The sequence below is a fragment of the Neoarius graeffei genome, chromosome 9, assembly GCF_027579695.1.
Source record: "Neoarius graeffei isolate fNeoGra1 chromosome 9, fNeoGra1.pri, whole genome shotgun sequence".
In the NCBI taxonomy this organism is placed as follows: Eukaryota; Metazoa; Chordata; class Actinopteri; order Siluriformes; family Ariidae; genus Neoarius; species Neoarius graeffei.
Window position 1 is genome coordinate 68,888,244 of NC_083577.1, and position 18,949 is coordinate 68,907,192.

General features: G+C 41.2%; 1 protein-coding gene across 2 annotated transcripts in view; it reads left to right on the forward strand.

The window, feature by feature from the left end:
* The first annotated feature begins 267 nt into the window (after window positions 1–267).
* The window catches only part of als2a (alsin Rho guanine nucleotide exchange factor ALS2 a), a 101,267-nt gene continuing 82,585 nt past the window's right edge, over window positions 268–18,949 (forward strand). For both annotated transcript variants that reach the window (XM_060930152.1, XM_060930153.1), the window contains exons 1-2: window positions 268–484; window positions 747–831. In XM_060930152.1, coding sequence (XP_060786135.1) covers window positions 815–831 — 17 coding nt within the window. In that variant the 5' untranslated portion in view covers window positions 268–484; window positions 747–814. The remainder of the gene's footprint in view (window positions 485–746; window positions 832–18,949) is intronic.

Below are 18,949 nucleotides of genomic sequence, written 5' to 3' on the forward strand. Positions count from 1 at the left end.
AGGTCTGCGGGGATGAAGTCGCCTGCCCTCAGGTCGCGAAAATATGTGACACCGCATTAAATTACGTGATGGTACTGTTCCATACCGGGTTATGGGAGATGCCAACCAACAATACTTACAGTTGATTAATCAAACGCTTTAATCAAATTTGAACCCTTTTGTCCCTCGGTGCTTTCCGTGGCTGCCTTCACCCAGCACACTCCCATACTAGATAGTGTGTTAAAGTCCTGTAGTATGCTACTGTTGGCTAAAGGGGTGTGATGTTTATTCATACTATCTAGTGCGGTACTGTGTAGTAAAATTTATCACAGGCTTGGTCTGTAAAACAAACACAGCGCTGTCAGAGCCTTCTCGCCCGACAAGTTTGTGTTAACTTTGATTTGTTTGCTTCTGAAAAACAGAGTATTCTTAAATGCGGAATATTTATGTTTTAAAATGTGTCGGTTTAAGGAGCGGAATAGCGGTGGGCTTGTGATGAAGTTGTGTAAGTATCGAAAGAAAACCGAGTTCGACGTACAGGACTTACTTTCTGTTCTCTGAGGAAAAGTTGAACTCAGTTGCTGAAATGTTACACCCTGAGAAACCCAGCAGGATCTGTGTGACATTATTATTATTATTACATTTGTTTTCTTATTTGATTACTACGTGTGCGCGCACTGCTGATTTATTATAACGTTTATTATAACGACAGTAAACACAGATTTAGTGATTAGATCTCAGCAACTAACTGACTTTTATCACACCAGCCATGTTCATGAGGAGATGAAGAAGGCCAGAAGTGTGTGAAGAGGATGCCAGTGGAGTGGAAACACTGATGGAGGGCCAGAAGAGGTAAAACTTTATATATATATCATCTCATTATCTCTAGCCGCTTTATCCTGTTCTACAGGGTCGCAGGCAAGCTGGAGCCTATCCCAGCTGACTACGGGCGAAAGGCGGGGTACACCCTGGACAAGTCGCCAGGTCATCACAGGGCTGACACATAGGCACAGACAACCTGTGGAGGAAACCGGAGCACCCGGAGGAAACCCACGCGGACACGGGGAGAACATGCAAACTCCGCACAGAAAGGCCCTCGCCGGCCATGAGGCTCGAACCCGGATCTTCTTGCTGTGAGGCGACAGCGCTAACCACTACACCACTGTGCCGCCCTATATTTATATATATAGAGAGAGGGAGTCGAGCCTGAAATTATTCATACCCCTGGCAAATTTTGCCTTAAAGTTACTTTTATTCAACCAGCAAAGTTTTTTTTTGACCGGAAATGACACAGGTGTCTCCCAGAAGATAATAAGACGATGTACAAGAGGCATCATCTCATCTCCGCTCATTATCTCTAGCCGCTTTATCCTGTTCTACAGGGTCGCAGGCAAGCTGGAGCGTATCCCAGCTGACTACGGGCGAAAGGCGGGGTACACCCTGGACAAGTCGCCAGGTCATCACAGGGCTGACACATAGACACAGACAACCATTCACACTCACATTCACACCTACGGTCAATTCAGAGTCACCAGTTAACCTAACCTGCATGTCTTTGGACTGTGGGGGAAACCGGAGCACTCGGAGGAAACCCACGCGGACACGGGGAGAACATGCAAACTCCGCACAGAAAGGCCCTCACCGGCCACGGGTCTCGAACCCGGACCTTCTTGCTGTGAGGCGACAGCGCTAACCACTACACCACCGTGCCGCCGGGGCATCATTATTCATACCCTTTGCAAACTACAGTCTATGGGAAAATCCAAAGTTCTATACCATTCCAAATAGTCCAAGCTGTTCTAAAGCATCCTAATGACCCTGATTAATTGGGAACAGCTCTTTTAATCAGTCCCCCCAGGATTTCGTGGGCTTTTTTTGTGATTGTTGCGGGCTAAAATGTCTGATGTTGCGGGGGGTTTTCCAAAAAATTGCGATGAAAGTTGCAGTGTTTTTTAGGTTTTTGTCACGATTACATTGCGGGAGGAAGTGAAAGTTGCGAGAAATTCTTGCGATTTTCTCTTTTTCTGATTAAAATTGAGTGATATGTTAAATACTAAGTTATTACTGAAAAACTATTGATTAAAACAAAGACACTGAGAAATGGTCCTATAAAGAACTTTACCAATATAAAAGATTACCAGGACTACAAAAATGCAGAAAAATAGGCTTTACTTATCCAAATGCACCTGTTGGTTCCAAAGTTAAAGTGCACAGAACCTCACAGCACAAGATCAAGTTACCTTAAAATATAATATAAATGCCTCAGCTTTCATGTAAGAAAAAAAAAACTATTAATACTAGTACTGTGTGCAGGCAGTCTCTCCTGAAGACTAAATTAAGCAATAATTATAAACTAATACAATAAATGGCTCAGGCTTCATAGAAGAAAAAAATAATAATTTGAACAGAATCTCACAGTATGACGCTGAAGCTGCCTAAACAATGGAAAATAAAATACCATTTTGGCAAAAATGTTGGCATCCATTAATTTCTTGTATTAAGTAAAAAATAATGTAATGTAAAGTGCATACAGTCCTTCTCTGTAAACATAACACACTTTCAGTAACAGAATTTAAGCCTATATAAACACTGACTCGCACATGCTGCTTCTCTTGAACGGAAACACGGAAGTAAGCAGAGTTGCCAGATACTGCTGCCGTTTTCCAGGCCAAAATATGTTCATAACCCGCCAAAATGCACTTGAAACCACCCAATTAGGCAGGAAACCGCCCAGTCTGGCAACACTGGAAGTAAGGCGGAAGGTAGTTTGTCGACGTCACCTCAAGACGGCGCCAACAATTGGTCAAATTTGCGGGAAAGTTGCGGTGATTGGATATAATTGCAACACTGCCCTGAATTCACGGGGATTGGTTGAATTTGCATTGAAGTTGCAAATCGCAACATCGCAAAATCCTGGAGGGTCTGTTTAATCAACTCAACAGGTGAAAAACAGCAGCTGTCTACAGTTGGTTTGTGGACAGTCATGGCTAAGACAAAGGAGTTCACTGGGGACCTGCGGTTGTGCATTGTGGCTGCTCGCAAGTCAGGAAAGGGCTATAAGGCCATATCTAAATGTTTTCAAGTTCCAGTGGCCGCAGTGCAAAGTATTATTAAAAAATACAAGATATTCTGTACTGTGGAAAATCTTCGAGGACGTGGTCGGAAGCCAAAAGTGACACCTGTGCTGGCCAGTAGTACAGTGAGAGAGGTGAAAAAGAATCCAAGGATCACCACCAAGGCCATCCTGGTGAATCTGGGCTCTGCTGGTGGCAAGATCTCAAGGCAGACAGTCCAACGGACACTGCACACTGCTGCGTTCCACAGACATAGACCAAGGAGGACGCCACTTCTCCAGATAAGGCACACAAAAGCCTGCTTGGCCTTTGCAAATGCTTATCTGGACAAAGAAGATGACTTCTGGTTTTCTGTTTTATGGTCAGATGAAACAAAAATTGAACTGTTTGGCCACAATGATGTATCCTTCATTTGGTGTAAAAAAGAAGCCTTCAACCCTAAGAACACCATCCCCACTGTCAAACATGGTGGTGGGAACCTAATGCTTTGGGGATGTTTTTCAGCCAATGGACCAGGGAACCTAATCACAGTCAATGGCACCATGAAAAAAGACCAGTACATCAGGATTCTCAACATCAGGCAGTCTGCAGAGAAACTTGGCCTTGGGCACCAGTGGAGATTTCAGCACGACAATGACCCAAAACACACAGCAAAAGTAGTGAAGAAATGGTTAGCGGCCAAAAACATGAACGTTTTGCAGTGGCCCAGCCAGAGTCCTGACTTAAATCCAATTGAGAATCTGTGGAGGGAGCTAAAGATCAAGGTGATGGCAAGGAGACCCTCCAGCCTGAAAGAGTTGGAGCTCATCGCTAAAGATGAATGGGCAAAAATACCAGTGGAGACATGCAAAAAGCTGGTCAGCAATTATAGGAAGTGTTTGATTGCTGTAATAGCCAATAAAGGCTTTTCTATTGATTATTGAGAAGGGTATGAATAATTTTGGACATGCCACTTTTTGTTCAAATGTAAATAAAAGCTGAGAAATATTTTTTACCACAATGATGCCTCTTGTACGTCGTCTTATTATCTTCTGGGAGACGCCTGTGTCATTTCCAATCAAGAAAAAACTTGCTGGTTGAATAAAAGTAACTTTAAGTCAAAATTTGCCAGGGGTATGAATAATTTTGGGCTGTGTGTGTGTGTATATATATATATATATATATGGCCAAATGGTTAGAGAAACAGCTTTGGGACCAATAGGTTGCTGGTTTGATTCCCTGAACCAGCAGGACTGGCTCAAGTGCCCTTGAACAAGGCACCTAACCCCAACTGCTCGGGCAAGTGTGGTGGCGTACCTTGTGTCTGATTAGCCAGAGAAAAACTGATGATGTGATTATCAGTTTGGGCAAGAACCCAGCCATAACTAACTATCTCTCTCACACACACTGGCCACTTTAATAGGAACTTATTCTTGATTCTAAGATTCCCCATACTTGCCAACTTTCCAAAATTCTCATGGGGGATGAAAAGTGCGTGAACGACATTTTCAATTGGACGAGGGTATGATGCACGGTTGAAACGATGAAAACAGTGGATCACAATTAATTGCAACCCATTTGAAATTTATACAATTAAAGATTTTTTGAATTGTTGATATTGTTCTATCAGTTACTCTAGGTTATGGGATTCATGTATCAGGCATGAGAGAGTTCAGCGTAAAAAATCTGAAATAATACTCTTGTCTTGAACATTAATAGAGATCTTGCAGTCACATGACCGGAAAGTACACAACCCCCATCTTGTCAGTCAAAAACACCGCTGAATACTGCTGCACTCGTGTACAGAATGGATCAATTTCAACCGACGGACTACACGGCTCATTTTTCTAATGAACAGATGACTAGATATATGTCTAAAATAAACGATCTACAGATTTGTGACCCTTATGGCTTTCCGGACGGAGTTTTCATGACCGGATTTTGAACTGCCAGCGGAATACCCGGACGTGTATGATTACCTCATTAACTTTCCCTCGCTGTTCAGTGGTGAAGCACTGCGTGCTTATAAATCTCTGGACAGTTATCTTTACAGAAATTCAGGATTTGTCAGCGACTCAGATGTGGCATCTTGTAAACAAGAAAATAATCCTCATTGGATGGGTAAGTCACTTAAGTATTGAGTATAGCACTGACCAGCCGATTATAGAATAGAATAAGGTAATTCCAAATCGTCCGTCTTGTTTACATGGATCTGGCGTTGGAGAGGTAGAGGCTTGGCAGTGGAGGTTTGAGTAGCTGTTTTCTGAGCTTAGTCAACAGGCCGGCTCTGCCTGTAGCCTCGCTTTTGCTTCGGCTCCCGGCACCGCCTCCTTCGCTTTGCTTCCAATAACAATCCACGGAGACCCCGCTGGTCTCGCTGTCTCGTCTGGAATGTTTTTTTTTTTTTTCTCGTCCGGAATGTTGTGCATGCGATGGAAATCGCTACAAACCGTCATTTTCTGCTGGAAACCAATGTCCAGTAAGTCCATACGGTTGTAGTGGATATTGAAGTCCGGTACAGACAAACAACACGCAAAAATACACACAAAAAACATAAACGTGCACAGGTAGGGAGAGCTTGTAGCCGCAGCCGTTGTAGTAGAATTGTATATAGTAGGGTTTTCCAGAAGAAAAGGTAGAAGTAAAAGTAGAAGTAGAAGGCGGAATATGGCGTTTGACCGACACGATGGCGTCTGTCACAATCTGGATCGACTGTGACGTCACATGCAAGTGCTCCATAGAATAACAATGAAAGGGAAGTCTTAAATCAGATTTTTAGCTGAAAAATCTCATGCCTGAATATTGTCTACATACAGAGACCAACAGAAAATAACACAAGTGATGCTTTAGAAGAATGTTTATCATTTCACTTGTAAACTTTCACTTAAAACTTTCAAGCATAAATTCAAAATAGCACTAAGACACTACCGCACTATTCAAATACACTCATCAAACAAATTCTCTGTCATGCAAAATTTCACTAAACACTTTAGAAGTTGTACAGTTTGTTTCTGAAATGGTATCATTTTTGGCATCATTTTTTCCACCATGGCTGATACTAAAATTTCTGCGACACAACTGCAAAAAGAAATTCTCAAGAGTTAAAAACATTTCAATATGATAAATATATTTCGTTTATACAGAGGTGCAGATCCTACTGTATATGCAATTTAATTATACTTCCTACTACAAAAAATACAAAACATAATATAAATCTTAAGTTAATTTCAATGTCTCATAAGTACTTGTTACATGTACAAATGATCAACTATTTTTAATTAAAAAATAAGATAACATTAAGAATTTACATAAAAGGGTGTGAATGACCTCTTGTAGTTTTGAAGAATATGTAATTTATCTGCTTTTACCCCACCATAAGATTGGGATAATTGAATCGCAATTGAATAATTGGGATAAATGAATCGCTGGCGGCAAGGTGGTGTAGTGGTTAGCGCTGTCGCCTCACAGCAAGAAGGTCCTGGGTTCGAGCCCCGGGGCCGGCGAGGGCCTTTCTGTGTGGAGTTTGCATGTTCTCCCCGTGTCCGCGTGGGTTTCCTCCGGGTGCTCCGGTTTCCCCCACAGTCCAAAGACATGCAGGTTAGGTTAACTGGTGACTCTAAATTGACCGTAGGTGTGAATGTGAGTGTGAATGGTTGTCTGTGTCTATGTGTCAGCCCTGTGATGACCTGGCGACTTGTCCAGGGTGTACCCCGCCTTTCGCCCGTAGTCAGCTGGGATAGGCTCCAGCTTGCCTGCGACCCTGTAGAAGGATAAAGCGGCTAGAGATAATGAGATGAGATGAGATGAAATGAATCGCTTTGTAGTCTTACCTTGCAAAATGCGTTCGTCTGGCTGGTCGAACATTTGCTTATCCATGGAAATTCATTCTCCAATGCAACCTGGTATTTACACTCATCTTTTTGCCGTTTGGTATTGGGTTTAGTGTCCATGATGAATGACTGCTTGTAAAAAATGTTGGACAGCCTGGGTGAATCCTACATTACGGAAGTGACTGTCGTTCTGGTCGTTGATTGGTTAAAAATCAGTTGACGTCAGCAGTGTTTCTCATACGATTCTGATTGGACATAATCGGGAGTATTTTTAACTTGGCGGTAGGGATTTCCCAAAACCGGGAGATTATCCAGTTTTTAACAAATACGATCGGGAGCCGGAGGCTAAAATCGGGAGCCTCCCGCCGAAATCGGGAGGGTTGGCAAGTATGATTCCCGTTCTTGGCTGGTAGGAGTGGAACCCAGTGTGGTCTTCTGCTGAGATGCTTTTCTGCTCACCACGGTTGTAAAGAGTTGCTATATCCTTCCTGGCAGCTCGAACCAATCTGGGGTGGGTTTCCCAAAAGCCTCTTAACTCTAAGAGCGTCTTTAACTAACTCTGAAGATCCATCGTTAAAGCAGATTTTTAAATAAATTTCCATCATTAAACCTTTATTTTTAAATACATTTCTGAGTGGATAGTATCTCCATCCTTGACTCTTGTATGCTGCATAAATGGGGATACATTTTTTTTTTTTTGAGAGTTAAAATCGACCACAAAGTTGGCATTCGAGCTGCCCCGCTGAGCCAGCCAACCCTGAGATCATATCGGAATTTCAAGATGATCGTCTCTTTGAAAGACTCAAAAACAACTTGCATAGAAATTTACTCATCACCTTCACGTCTCCGTAGTCTTGGTCAACTGGTTAAAGTGATGGACTTGAAATCCATTGGGGTCTCCCTGTACAATATTAAATCCCACTGATTATATCTGAAATTTGGGGCAGCATGTCAGTGAAGTGGTTAGCACTGTCGCCTCAAACCTCATATTCGAGTGTGTTTGTTCATCTCTGTGTTAGCTCAGTGATAGATTGGCAGCCTGTCCAGTGTGTACAGTACCTCTCACCTGAAATCAGTCAGGATTGCCTCCAGCTTCCCTGTGACCCTGATGGATAAGCGGTAGAGAAAATGGATGAATGGACCTTAAAGGAGATACGCAGAACCTTTATTTTTAAACACATTTCTGAGTGGATAGTATCTCCATCCTTGACTCTTGTATGCTGCATAAATGGGAATTAAAAAATATCTATTTTTGAGAGTTAAAATCGACTACAAAGTTGGCATTCGAGCTGCCCCGCTGAGACAGCCAGCCCTGAGTGCATGACGTCACAGCGGTAACCGGTTTTAAAGCCGAGGCCTTTGACAGCTACAGACCAAAGTCATATAAATAAAAATTTCTGGTGAAAGTAAGAAATACCGTTACCGACTTGCTCAACTAAGACTGATTTGACTTCATTGATTGTGGGTTGACTCTCATTAAAACAGGATACCGGTAGGTGTTATAACTTATGCAACGTACATGTACATGCATGCATTTTCACTGATAAAACGTAAAAGGCTAATTAAATAATTAGATGAACTGAGACAATCACATTCTGAAGCAAATTAAATAATCTTATACCGGTAACTTAAACACACAATACAAGTTACATGTATTAATCTAAATGCAGGTAAACAACGTGGTGTTTTTGTTGTTTTGTATCCAAATGAGAGTCGGAGCTTACCCGTCTGTGTTCTCGCTTCTTGAAGGCCGATCTTGTGGCCGATTGTATTGAAACAATCTGACTTTCAGTTGCTCGTTCAGTTCTCCGTTTATTCGCTTCTTCCATGTAAGAGCGAGATGGCAGCAATATCCAGTGGAGAAATCAGACGGCTGCTCCACTCATTCTTTCCATGCTGTGTACTCCACCATTACTGCTCGGCTCAGGCAATTACTAAAACCCGGGATGGAACGGGACGTCACCGGGTTTAGCAACAACCGCGGGGAGGTCACTGCCCGAGTGATATGTCCCGTCCCGTCCCGGGTTTTAGCAACAACCTTCGGCTCAAGCTCCGGGAGGACTGGTGCAACTGAACTCACTTTAAAAAAATAAAATAAATACTTTCCTTGTTTTATTTTTCTTTAATTGTTGGTACTGCACCCTCTTTCAATACGGGCTTATAGCCAACGCTCCTCAACAGATCAGAGGTTTCATACGAGTCTTCAGTAAAACGTGCAGAGCAGAGGAGAGACCACTTCGTAGGCGCCCAATGTGCCCGTGAACAACTCACAAAACGTGTCTAAATCTTTGCAGTTTGAACATTCTTGGGCCATGAATGCAACGTAAATCCGCCTTCTGTTGTGTTGCTGCACCCGCCAGCAACACATCTACGTGGCATGGCGATAAATTAGCTCAAAATGGAGGATCGGAGTTGCAGTCAGCTCTGTGTTTTAGTATAGCGGAAATGGCGAGGAGACCGATAGACTTCCTGTTGCGACGTTACGGCTGTCAAGGTCATTCACTCAGACTGCTACCTATATAAATCACTTTAATCGTAAAAATTACTATTTTAGATTTATTGTTAATGCTTAAAACTATTCCTGTGCCATTCTTGAGGTCTCAAGGCGTTTATAAACGAGTGAGTCCATGGCTCTGCGTATATGCTTTAAGCTGACATGGTTTTCCCGAACAACATCGTAGCCAAAGTAGCCCTTTAGTTCGCTGTTAACTTATGATGTACCTGGATCACTTTTTCACAACAAAGAGCGTCTTCTCACAGCCAAATACACAGAATGCACATTAGAATGCGTATGCGCCTCCGAGGGACTCTCGCAATCAATGAGCAGAAACTGGTGTTGAATCTGCTGCTGGTATTCAATTATTTTTCTTGTACCTTGCAAGTACATTGAGTTATTAAATAAATATGCAAAACATTATGAATATATTTCAACGTGTTATGGAATTACGTATGGATATCGTAATGTCACATTGATATCGCCACATTTTAATCAAATTTAACTCTAAATTAAATTTAACAAGTGAATATTCTATTTAGTGTCAGAAATGAGACAAATTTCTGCACCTCTAACATTTTGTGTGTGTGTGATATATACACACACACACACACACATACAAATAAACACACTTAGAATAAAAAATGTTATTGTCCAAAAAATGTAAAATAATTTCAGTTATTAATTACTACATTATATATGTGATGCTTAATGACACAACATATTAACATATTTTAACACTTAATATTTCATTGGTTTGTGGTTAAAAATGAACGCCATGTGACCTCATCGACTGGATTTAGTATTTACTAATGCTTTTAGCAATTACAGTACGAATGCCTTTAGCAACTACTAATGCCTATATTAACATATTTTAACACTTAATATTTCATTGGTTTTTGGTTAAAAATGAACGCCATGTGACCTCATCGACTGGATTTAGTATTTACTAATGCTTTTAGCAATTACAGTACAAATGCCTTTAGCAACTACTAATGCCTATATTAACATATTTTAACACTTAATATTTCATTGGTTTTTGGTTAAAAATGAACGCCATGTGACCTCATCGACTGGATTTAGTATTTACTAATGCTTTTAGCAATTACAGTACAAATGCCTTTAGCAACTACTAATGCCTATTTCGGGGACGCGTGCTGCAAAGAAGCTTTTAGCAGAGTTGCTGTAAAGACTCCTTACGAGTGAGTTTGGGAAAATTACATACAGAGACAATGTTTGTTGCTTAAGAGCATCTTTAAACTCATTCTTTAGCCCTAAAGTGCAACGTTATCAGGAAACCCACCACTGTCCATTTTAGATTTCCAAACATGACTTGGGTTTTGCTGCAAAAATAAGGGCCTCTGCATGCTCTTGCAACAAGGCTTTCGCAGATAGCTTTTCGCAGACAGTTGTAATTTATCGTTGAGCGGGGAGTAATAGGCGTGCGCGATGTTATTCACCGCCACAACGCAAGGGGGCGCGAAGTCGTGAAATCGCTAGGAGTAGTTGGTGGGTGTGGTTAGTGGAGTGTTTATCCTCCGGTTACTTATAATGACTAGAACTGGAGTCGTATAGATGTACGTACTTCCTCACTTCCTCGATCAACCGCTCTTCGTGCTGCTCCATCTTCGCTCGTGTTTTTAAAAATGGCAGTCGTGAAAACAAAACAAACCGGGAAAGTAGGGAAGCGGAAGTGCGTGTACAGCGGATGTAGAGTGGACCAATCAGAGCCCTCTTGTCTGCGACGCTGTCTGCAAGGCTGTCTGCGGTGGTCACAATTTTTGGGAGGTGCACGCAGAGCGTCTGCGAAGGGGGGGGGCCTTCGCAGACGCCATCTGCGACGCCATCCGCGAGGACTGGGTTGTCAGCATAAATTGGCCTTAAGAAGCGAGTGAAACAAAGTCTTGAGAAGAACTGTGGCTGTCTCTGCAAGATGCTGAAACTTACCAGGTCAATTCCTTATAAAACCGCACAAACTATACCTCAGACTACAATATTTTTAAAGCATAGACTCGTCAGACCAAATCTTGACTTTGTTTCATTTATTACAGTTTACTGCTATTTATAGTATTTTTTTTAAATGTAGAAATATAATTTCTTTATTTTTGAAGGCACCTTTGCTCTATAGCATTTCTTTGCAAGGCTATTACACAGTACTGTTCCAGCTAATATATAATACATGTCCAGTCATGAGAGCCGGGAAATGAGTATTACATTGTCATTATTACGCATAACCATGTATATGTGCATTTTGAGGTTTGTAATTACTGACCATAGCTTGTCTATTTTGTTTCAATGCACAATTTATGAGATCAGCTCTCAAGACCGCCATTGATCAGATATTATTTGGGTGATGGAGCACTTTCTGAGCACAGCAGTGAAACTGACATGTTTGTGAAATATTACTCTGGAGTAGCTGCCTCATGGTTCTACAGTCACTGGTTTGATCCTGAGCTGGACTTGATGTCTATGTGGGGTTTTGAATGTTCTCGCCATGTTTGCATGGTTTCCTCTGGGTTCTCCAGTTTCCTCCCTCTTACCAAAAACATGCTGTAACTTGCCCTGAGGGGTGAATGATTGGACGGGCATCCCATTCATGATGTATTTCTGTTTCATGCCCAGTGTTTCTTGGATAAGCTCCAGATTCACTGCAGCACTGAGCAAGATAACATGGTTACTGAAGATGGATGGATGGATGATAGTGTGTGCTGCACTGTAACGAGTGTATAGAGTGCAGCAGTGTACGATAGTTGCTGGCCACTTTATTAGAATATCTATCATGTAGATGTACTCTAGCTGATTGGAGATTTTTACATGGTGGACTGTTTTTCTGTCGAGCAGCATCACTGATATTTAAAGGAACAGTCCACCGTACTTCCATAATGAAATATGCTCTTATCTGAATTGAGACGAGCTGCTCCGTACCTCTCCGAGCTTTGCGCGACCTCCCAGTCAGTCAGACGCAGTCAGACGCGCTGTCACTCCTGTTAGCAATGTAGCTAGGCTGAGCATGGCCAATGGTATTTTTTGGGGCTGTAGTTAGATGCGACCAAACTCTTCCGCGTTTTTCCTGTTTACATAGGTTTATATGACCAGTGATATGAAACAAGTTCAGTTACACAAATTGAAACGTGGCGATTTTCTATGCTATGGAAAGTCCGCACTATAATGACAGGCGTACTAACACCTTCTGCGCGCTTCGGCAGCACATTGATACGGAGCTCAGATATCAATGCGCTGTCGAAGCGCGCAGAAGGTGTTAGTACGCCTGTCATTATAGTGCGGACTTTCCATAGCATAGAAAATCGCCACGTTTCAATTTGTGTAACTGAACTTGTTTCATATCACTGGTCATATAAACCTATGTAAACAGGAAAAACGCGGAAGAGTTTGGTCGCATCTAACTACAGCCCCAAAAAATACCATTGGCCATACTGAGCCTAGCTACATTGCTAACAGGAGTGACAGCGCGTCTGACTGCGTCTGACTGACTGGGAGGTCGCGCAAAGCTCGGAGAGGTACGGAGCAGCTCGTCTCAATTCAGATAAGAGCATATTTCATTATGGAAGTACGGTGGACTGTTCCTTTAAACATCTCATAGCATCGTTAGCTAGCACCTCTTGGCAGACAACACACTGTGGCAGTGGAGCATCTTCAGATCCAGTCCATGAAAATCCAAACTTTAAATAATCGTGGTCATACTTCCTTCTTTTTTCAGTCCCCCCAGGATTTCGCGGGCCTTTTTTGTGATTGTTGTGGGCTAAAATGTCTGATGTTGCGGGGGGTTTTCCAAAAAATTGCGATGAAAGTTGCGGTGTTTTTTAGGTTTTTGTTGCGATTACATTGTGGGAGGAAGTGAAAGTTGCGAGAAATTGTTGCGATTTTCTCTTTTTGTGATTAAAATTGAGTGATATGTTAAATATTAAAGTTATTACTGAAAAACTGTTGATTAAAAAACAAAGACACTGAGAAATGGTCCTATAAACAACTTTACCAATATAAAAGATTACCAGGACTACAAAAATGCAGAAAAATAGGCTTTACTTATCCAAATGCACCTGTTGGTTCAAAAGTTAAAGTGCATAGAACCTCACAGCACAACATGAAGTTACCTTAAAATATAATATAAATGCCTCAGCTTTCATGTAAGAAAAAAAAAAACTATTAATACTAGTACTGTGTGCAGTCAGTCTCTCCTGAAGACTAAATTAAACAATAATTATAAACTAATAAAATAAATGGCTCAGGCTTCATAGAAGAAAAAAAAACAATTTGAACAGAATCTCACAGTATGATGCTGAAGCTGCCTAAACAATGGAAAATAAAATACCATTTTGGCAAAAGTGTTGGCATCCATTAATTTCTTGTACTAAGTAAAAAAACAATGTAAAGTGCACACAGTCCTTCACTGTAAACACAACACACTTTCAGTAACAGAATTTAAGCCTACATAAACACTGACTCGCACACAGTGTTGCCAAATTCTGCTGATGTTTTCCAGTCCAAAATATGTTCAAAACCCGCCAAAATGCACTTGAAACCGCCCAATCTGGCAACACTGCGCACATGCTGCTTCTCTTGAACGTATACACGGAAGTAAGGCGGAAGTTAATTTGTCGACGTCACCTCAAGACGACGCCAACGATTGGTCAAATTTGTGGGAAAGTTGCGGTGATTGGATACAATTGCAACACCGCCCTGAATTCGCGGGGATTGGTTGAATTTGCAAATCGCAACATCGCAAAATCCTGGAGGGTCTGTTTTTCTGCTTGGCCCAGACTCTGTCTCCTCACTCACTGTAGCTTTAGGTACTAAAAATCGGTCCATTTTGTCTCTGGCAAAGGCTAGCTGAAGTTCGCTAAATGTCCGCAATAGTAACTTATTCTGGTTCATTTTTCCTCACGTTGCGCCCCCCCCGAAGAACTCTGGCGCCCCCTAGGGGAAGCGCGCCCCACACTTTGAAAAGCCCTGGGCTACTCTATGACTAGGCTCTCAGCTCATATACCGTGAGTAGAGAAAAACAAAATGGCGGCGCGTGTTGCTGAACCAACTGAGGACGAAATAAAAACTCGACTCAAAACAACCCCCCCCCAAAAAAAAAAAAAAAAAGCAACAAAATATGGAATAAAAGTATTTGATGATAAGAATATGTCTTTTTTTATTTTTCAAGAATTATTATTATTATAGCATTTTTCACAAATTGCTACTGTCATTTTGCCAGTTTGTTTACATTCAAAGCGGAAATGATTTTGTTGGACTTTTTGTATAAAGTTTTTATTTACTGAATTTGCAAAAAATAAAAATGCTCTGTTTCTCAAAATCCAGTGAATGTGGATAGAATAAAACAGTTATTCCACTCAATCTCGTCGTACATGGCTTATAGCCAACTCGGTGCCATGCACCTTGTCGGCTATCAGCTCACGTACGATTCAATTTCGTGGAATTACTACTAAATATTTTTATAATATATGTGGGTGGGTGTGTATGTACAGTTGTGGTCAGAAATTTACATACAGTGACTGGAATGTCATCTTGGATATGAATGTCATGGCAATATTTGGGCTTTCAGTCATTTCTTTGAACTGTTCTTTTTCTGTAGCAGAATGATTGTACAGCATACATCTTTAATTAAAAAAACGCTAGAATTTGGTGCACAAGTTTTAATTTTCTTTGGGTTTTCTGAAATCAACACAGGGTCAAAATTATACATACAGGGCATCTAATATTTGGGTAAAATATCTCATTGCAAGATTCACCTTGACCAAACATTTTTATTTGCCATGAATAAGCTTCTGGCAGAATTCTGGTTGGATATTTCACGACTCTTCATGGTAGAATTGGTAGAGTTCACTTAAATTTTTTTTTCTTGGCATAGACTCCACTTATAAGCCCGGTCCATATATTAGCAATAGGGTTGAAGTCAGGACTTGTTTTAAGCTTAATGTTAGCCTGCTTTATCCTCCACAACCAGCTCTGATGCGTGTTTGGGTTCATCGTCCTGTTGTAACTCCCAAGTCGTGTTCAAGTTTCTGATGCTTTATGCTGAAGAATTCTGAGGTCGTCCTCCTCCTTCATTATTCCATCCACTTTGTGCAATGAACCAGTTCCACTGGCAGCAAAACAGCCCCAGAGCGTGATGATCCTACCACCACCACCAGCTGGTACAGTGTCCCTCTGTACATGGTGGTCATTGTGGCCAAACAACTCAATCTTTGCCTCATCTGACCATACAGCTATCCTCCAGAAGGCTTTTTCTTTGTCTGTGTGGTCAGCTTCAAACCGTAGTTAAGCTTGAAGTTGTCAATTTTGGAGCGGAGTTATTTCTTGGATAGCAGCCTCTTAAGGCCTCTGCATGCTCTTGCGACAAGGCTTTCGCAGATAGCTTTTCGCAGACAGTTGTAATTTATCGTTGAGCGGGGAGTATAGCCGTGTATAGGCGTGTGTGATGTTATTCACTGCCACAACGCAAGGGGGCGCGAAGTCGCTAGGAGTAGTTGGTGGGTGTGGTTAGTGGAGTGTTTATCCTCCGGTTACTGAGCAACAGGTCATTCAACACCAACAACAATGGCGACTGGACGAGTCCGCACTTTGATCGAGGTATAATGACTAGAACTGGAGTCGTATAGATGTACGTACTTCCTCACTTCCTTGATCAACCGCTCTTCGTGCTGCTCCATCTTCGCTCGTGTTTTTAAAAATGGCAATCGTGAAAACAAAACAAACCGGGGAAGTAGGGAAGCGGAAGTGCATGTACAGCGGATGTAGAGTGGACCAATCAGAGCCCTCTTGTCTGTGACGCTGTCTGCGAGGCTGTCTGCGGTGGTCACAATTTTTGGGAGGTGCGCACAGAGCGTCTGCGAAGGGGGGGGCTTCGCAGACGCCATCTGCAAGGACTGGGTTGTCAGCATAAATTGGCCCTTAGTCCATTGTGATCTGAACTATAGACAGTGATCCATCAGCTTCCAGTTCATGGCAGGGCTGTGCCATGGTGGTTCCCAGGTTGTTCCTGACCATCCAAACCAATTTCCTTTCAGCGAAGGGTGACAGTTTGGGTTTTCTTGAAGCAAAGAGGCTTGGCAAAGTGACTACACCTCACAATAACTTGGATACTATTGTTTGAACTGATCTTGGAATTTGCAGTTGTTCAGAAATGGCTCCAAGAGACATTCCGGAGTTGTGTATATCTGCGATCCTCTTTCTCAGATCTGCACTGAGCTCCTTGGACTTTCCCATTTTACTGTGTGTTGGTCAAGCCAATGAGTGCTGTAAACAAACCATGCATGCTATTTGGTTGCAGATCCGTGAAAATCTGCGGATTTGAATAAATTTTGTGAAATGCCAAAATACTCTAAAATCGGGAGAGGTGTTGACTTGCGGTAAATGTGCAAATGTAATATTTGCTATTTTGCATCCGATTCCGTGTTTTAAGGCCTGACCTTGACTCTAATTATGCGTGTGTAACGAGGTTTGTGATTGGAAGAAAATGTGTCCAGCGTTAGTAATGTAGCCAATCGGTGACGTGAATATATTGTAGCTCGTTCTTGCTTGTTTACAATGTAGTAACTGCATTTCGAAGTTAGAAAGCGAATATTTTGAACAATGGCAAAATTTTTTGATTGAAAAGAAGAAAACCAAGCAAGGGAAGTTGATAGTGGGTGCAGAGTGAAATGGAATTGGGAATGGTGTTCAAAACCGTTAAGTTGTTTATAACGATAAAGAAATGGACACCACTGTGGGTGAATATTACCGGAAAGTTGACGTTGCTGGTAAATGCAGGTGCGTCTTGTGTGATGCAGAGACTAACTATGCTGGTCGTGGTTGCATTGCCCTGGTCGACCATATCAAAACAAAAGGACGCGCACGGAAACTGTATGAAAAGCGGTCAAATCATCAGCTGCCGAGTAATTTTTTCACTTGTCACCGGGAAAATGCACAAAAATAAGATTTGACATACGGCATTAGCCCTGTTTACTTACAGGCCTCGGAAAAGCCTGCAGCTGCACAGTCTAAGCGTCTGACACCATTTGTGGACAGGAAAGCACATACTGAGGTAAGAAACCACTTTTTGCCGAAGTTTTTGGCACTTTCCTCTTAACTGTCAAACAATGCAAAGAATATAATATATCCTAATTATAGAGAAAAGTTTCAAATTTAGAATGAAATGCTACTGATTTGACATTTAGATCTAGTTTTGAGTTACTTACAATTGCAAAATCATGAAAATACCTCACTAAATAATTTTATACAGATAAAACTTATTAAATATTTAGATCTACTGCAGGCTAAGTTTAACTAATCAAATGTAGCTTAGTGTACATGTGAGTCTTCGTAATACACAATAGAACAGTTAGTGAATCTAATAGGCTATAGGCCGATATGCTTTTGCATGAAACTGTTAATGTTGTGGTTTAATGCTTCTCGAATTTAAATATTGTACATGTTGATATTAGCAGATATGTACTGTGATTTTAGCTTCTTTTAAAACTTATTTTTTCAGGCTTTAATCTTCGCTTTTGCTGCAGAGAAAACTCTGGCCATGAGTGATGTAGAAGATCTTGTAGCCTTGTGTAAAGAAGTAGCTAAAGATAAAAAAAAAAAGCCTTGGATGCACTTCACATGGCAAGAAGTAGTGCAACTTACAAGCTGATTAATGGACTGAATCAGACAGGCAGTCATTTCTTAAAGACAGTGAACCACCCAAGAAAAAGAAAAAGCATGCTGCCAACTTATGATGTGTAATTTTTCAGCAATATAATAAAGTTACGAGCTATGAAATAATGTACATTGTGTTTTTGTATTAACTAATTTTCAAAAACACTATTCTGTTTCAGTAATATTTACTGAAAATAAACTTATCAAACATCATTACCATTTTTAATAAGTTTTAGTAGCCCTCCACTAGTCAGAGGAGTGGAGCCAGTCAGATGAAATACCCATCAGTGGTCATGAGATTTCTTGAAAGTGTGAAAAATTATGTTCTTGTAATTTGAAAGTTTGCATGCATTTTATTCTAAAAGTTTCTCTAATTTTAAAATATGTGTTATGAATTCTGTGAAAAGGTCTTGGCTTCTGGGGGCCAAAGGCCTCCAGACCCCCCAGCGGGGTGTTGCCCCTGCACCCCAGTGGGGGCGTAGCCTGCCCCCACACCCCCTGGCTTGACATTCACTTTTTTAGATATCCCCAGTGGCATGCCTGACAAACCCTTTTTATGAAGGCGCAGAGAAGCTACCAGCTGTAGTCAATCATGATCACTAACAGGAAGTTAAGAGGCCTCGGCCTTGGCATGATAAGACATTTTGCAAGTTTCAGTACCTCTGAATTAATAATCTAAAGTGAGCATATGTAAATTTTTGACCCTGTATGTATAATTTTGACCCTGTGTTGATTTCAGAAAACCCAAAGAAAATTAAAACTTGTGCACCAAATTCTAGTGTTTTTTTTAAATTATTATTAAAGATGTACAGTACCAGTCAAAAGTTTGGAAACACCTTCAAATTCAATATTTTTATTTTTTAATTTTTTTTCCTACATTGTAGAATAATACTGAACTCATCAAAACTATGAAATAACATATGGAATTATGTGGTAAACAA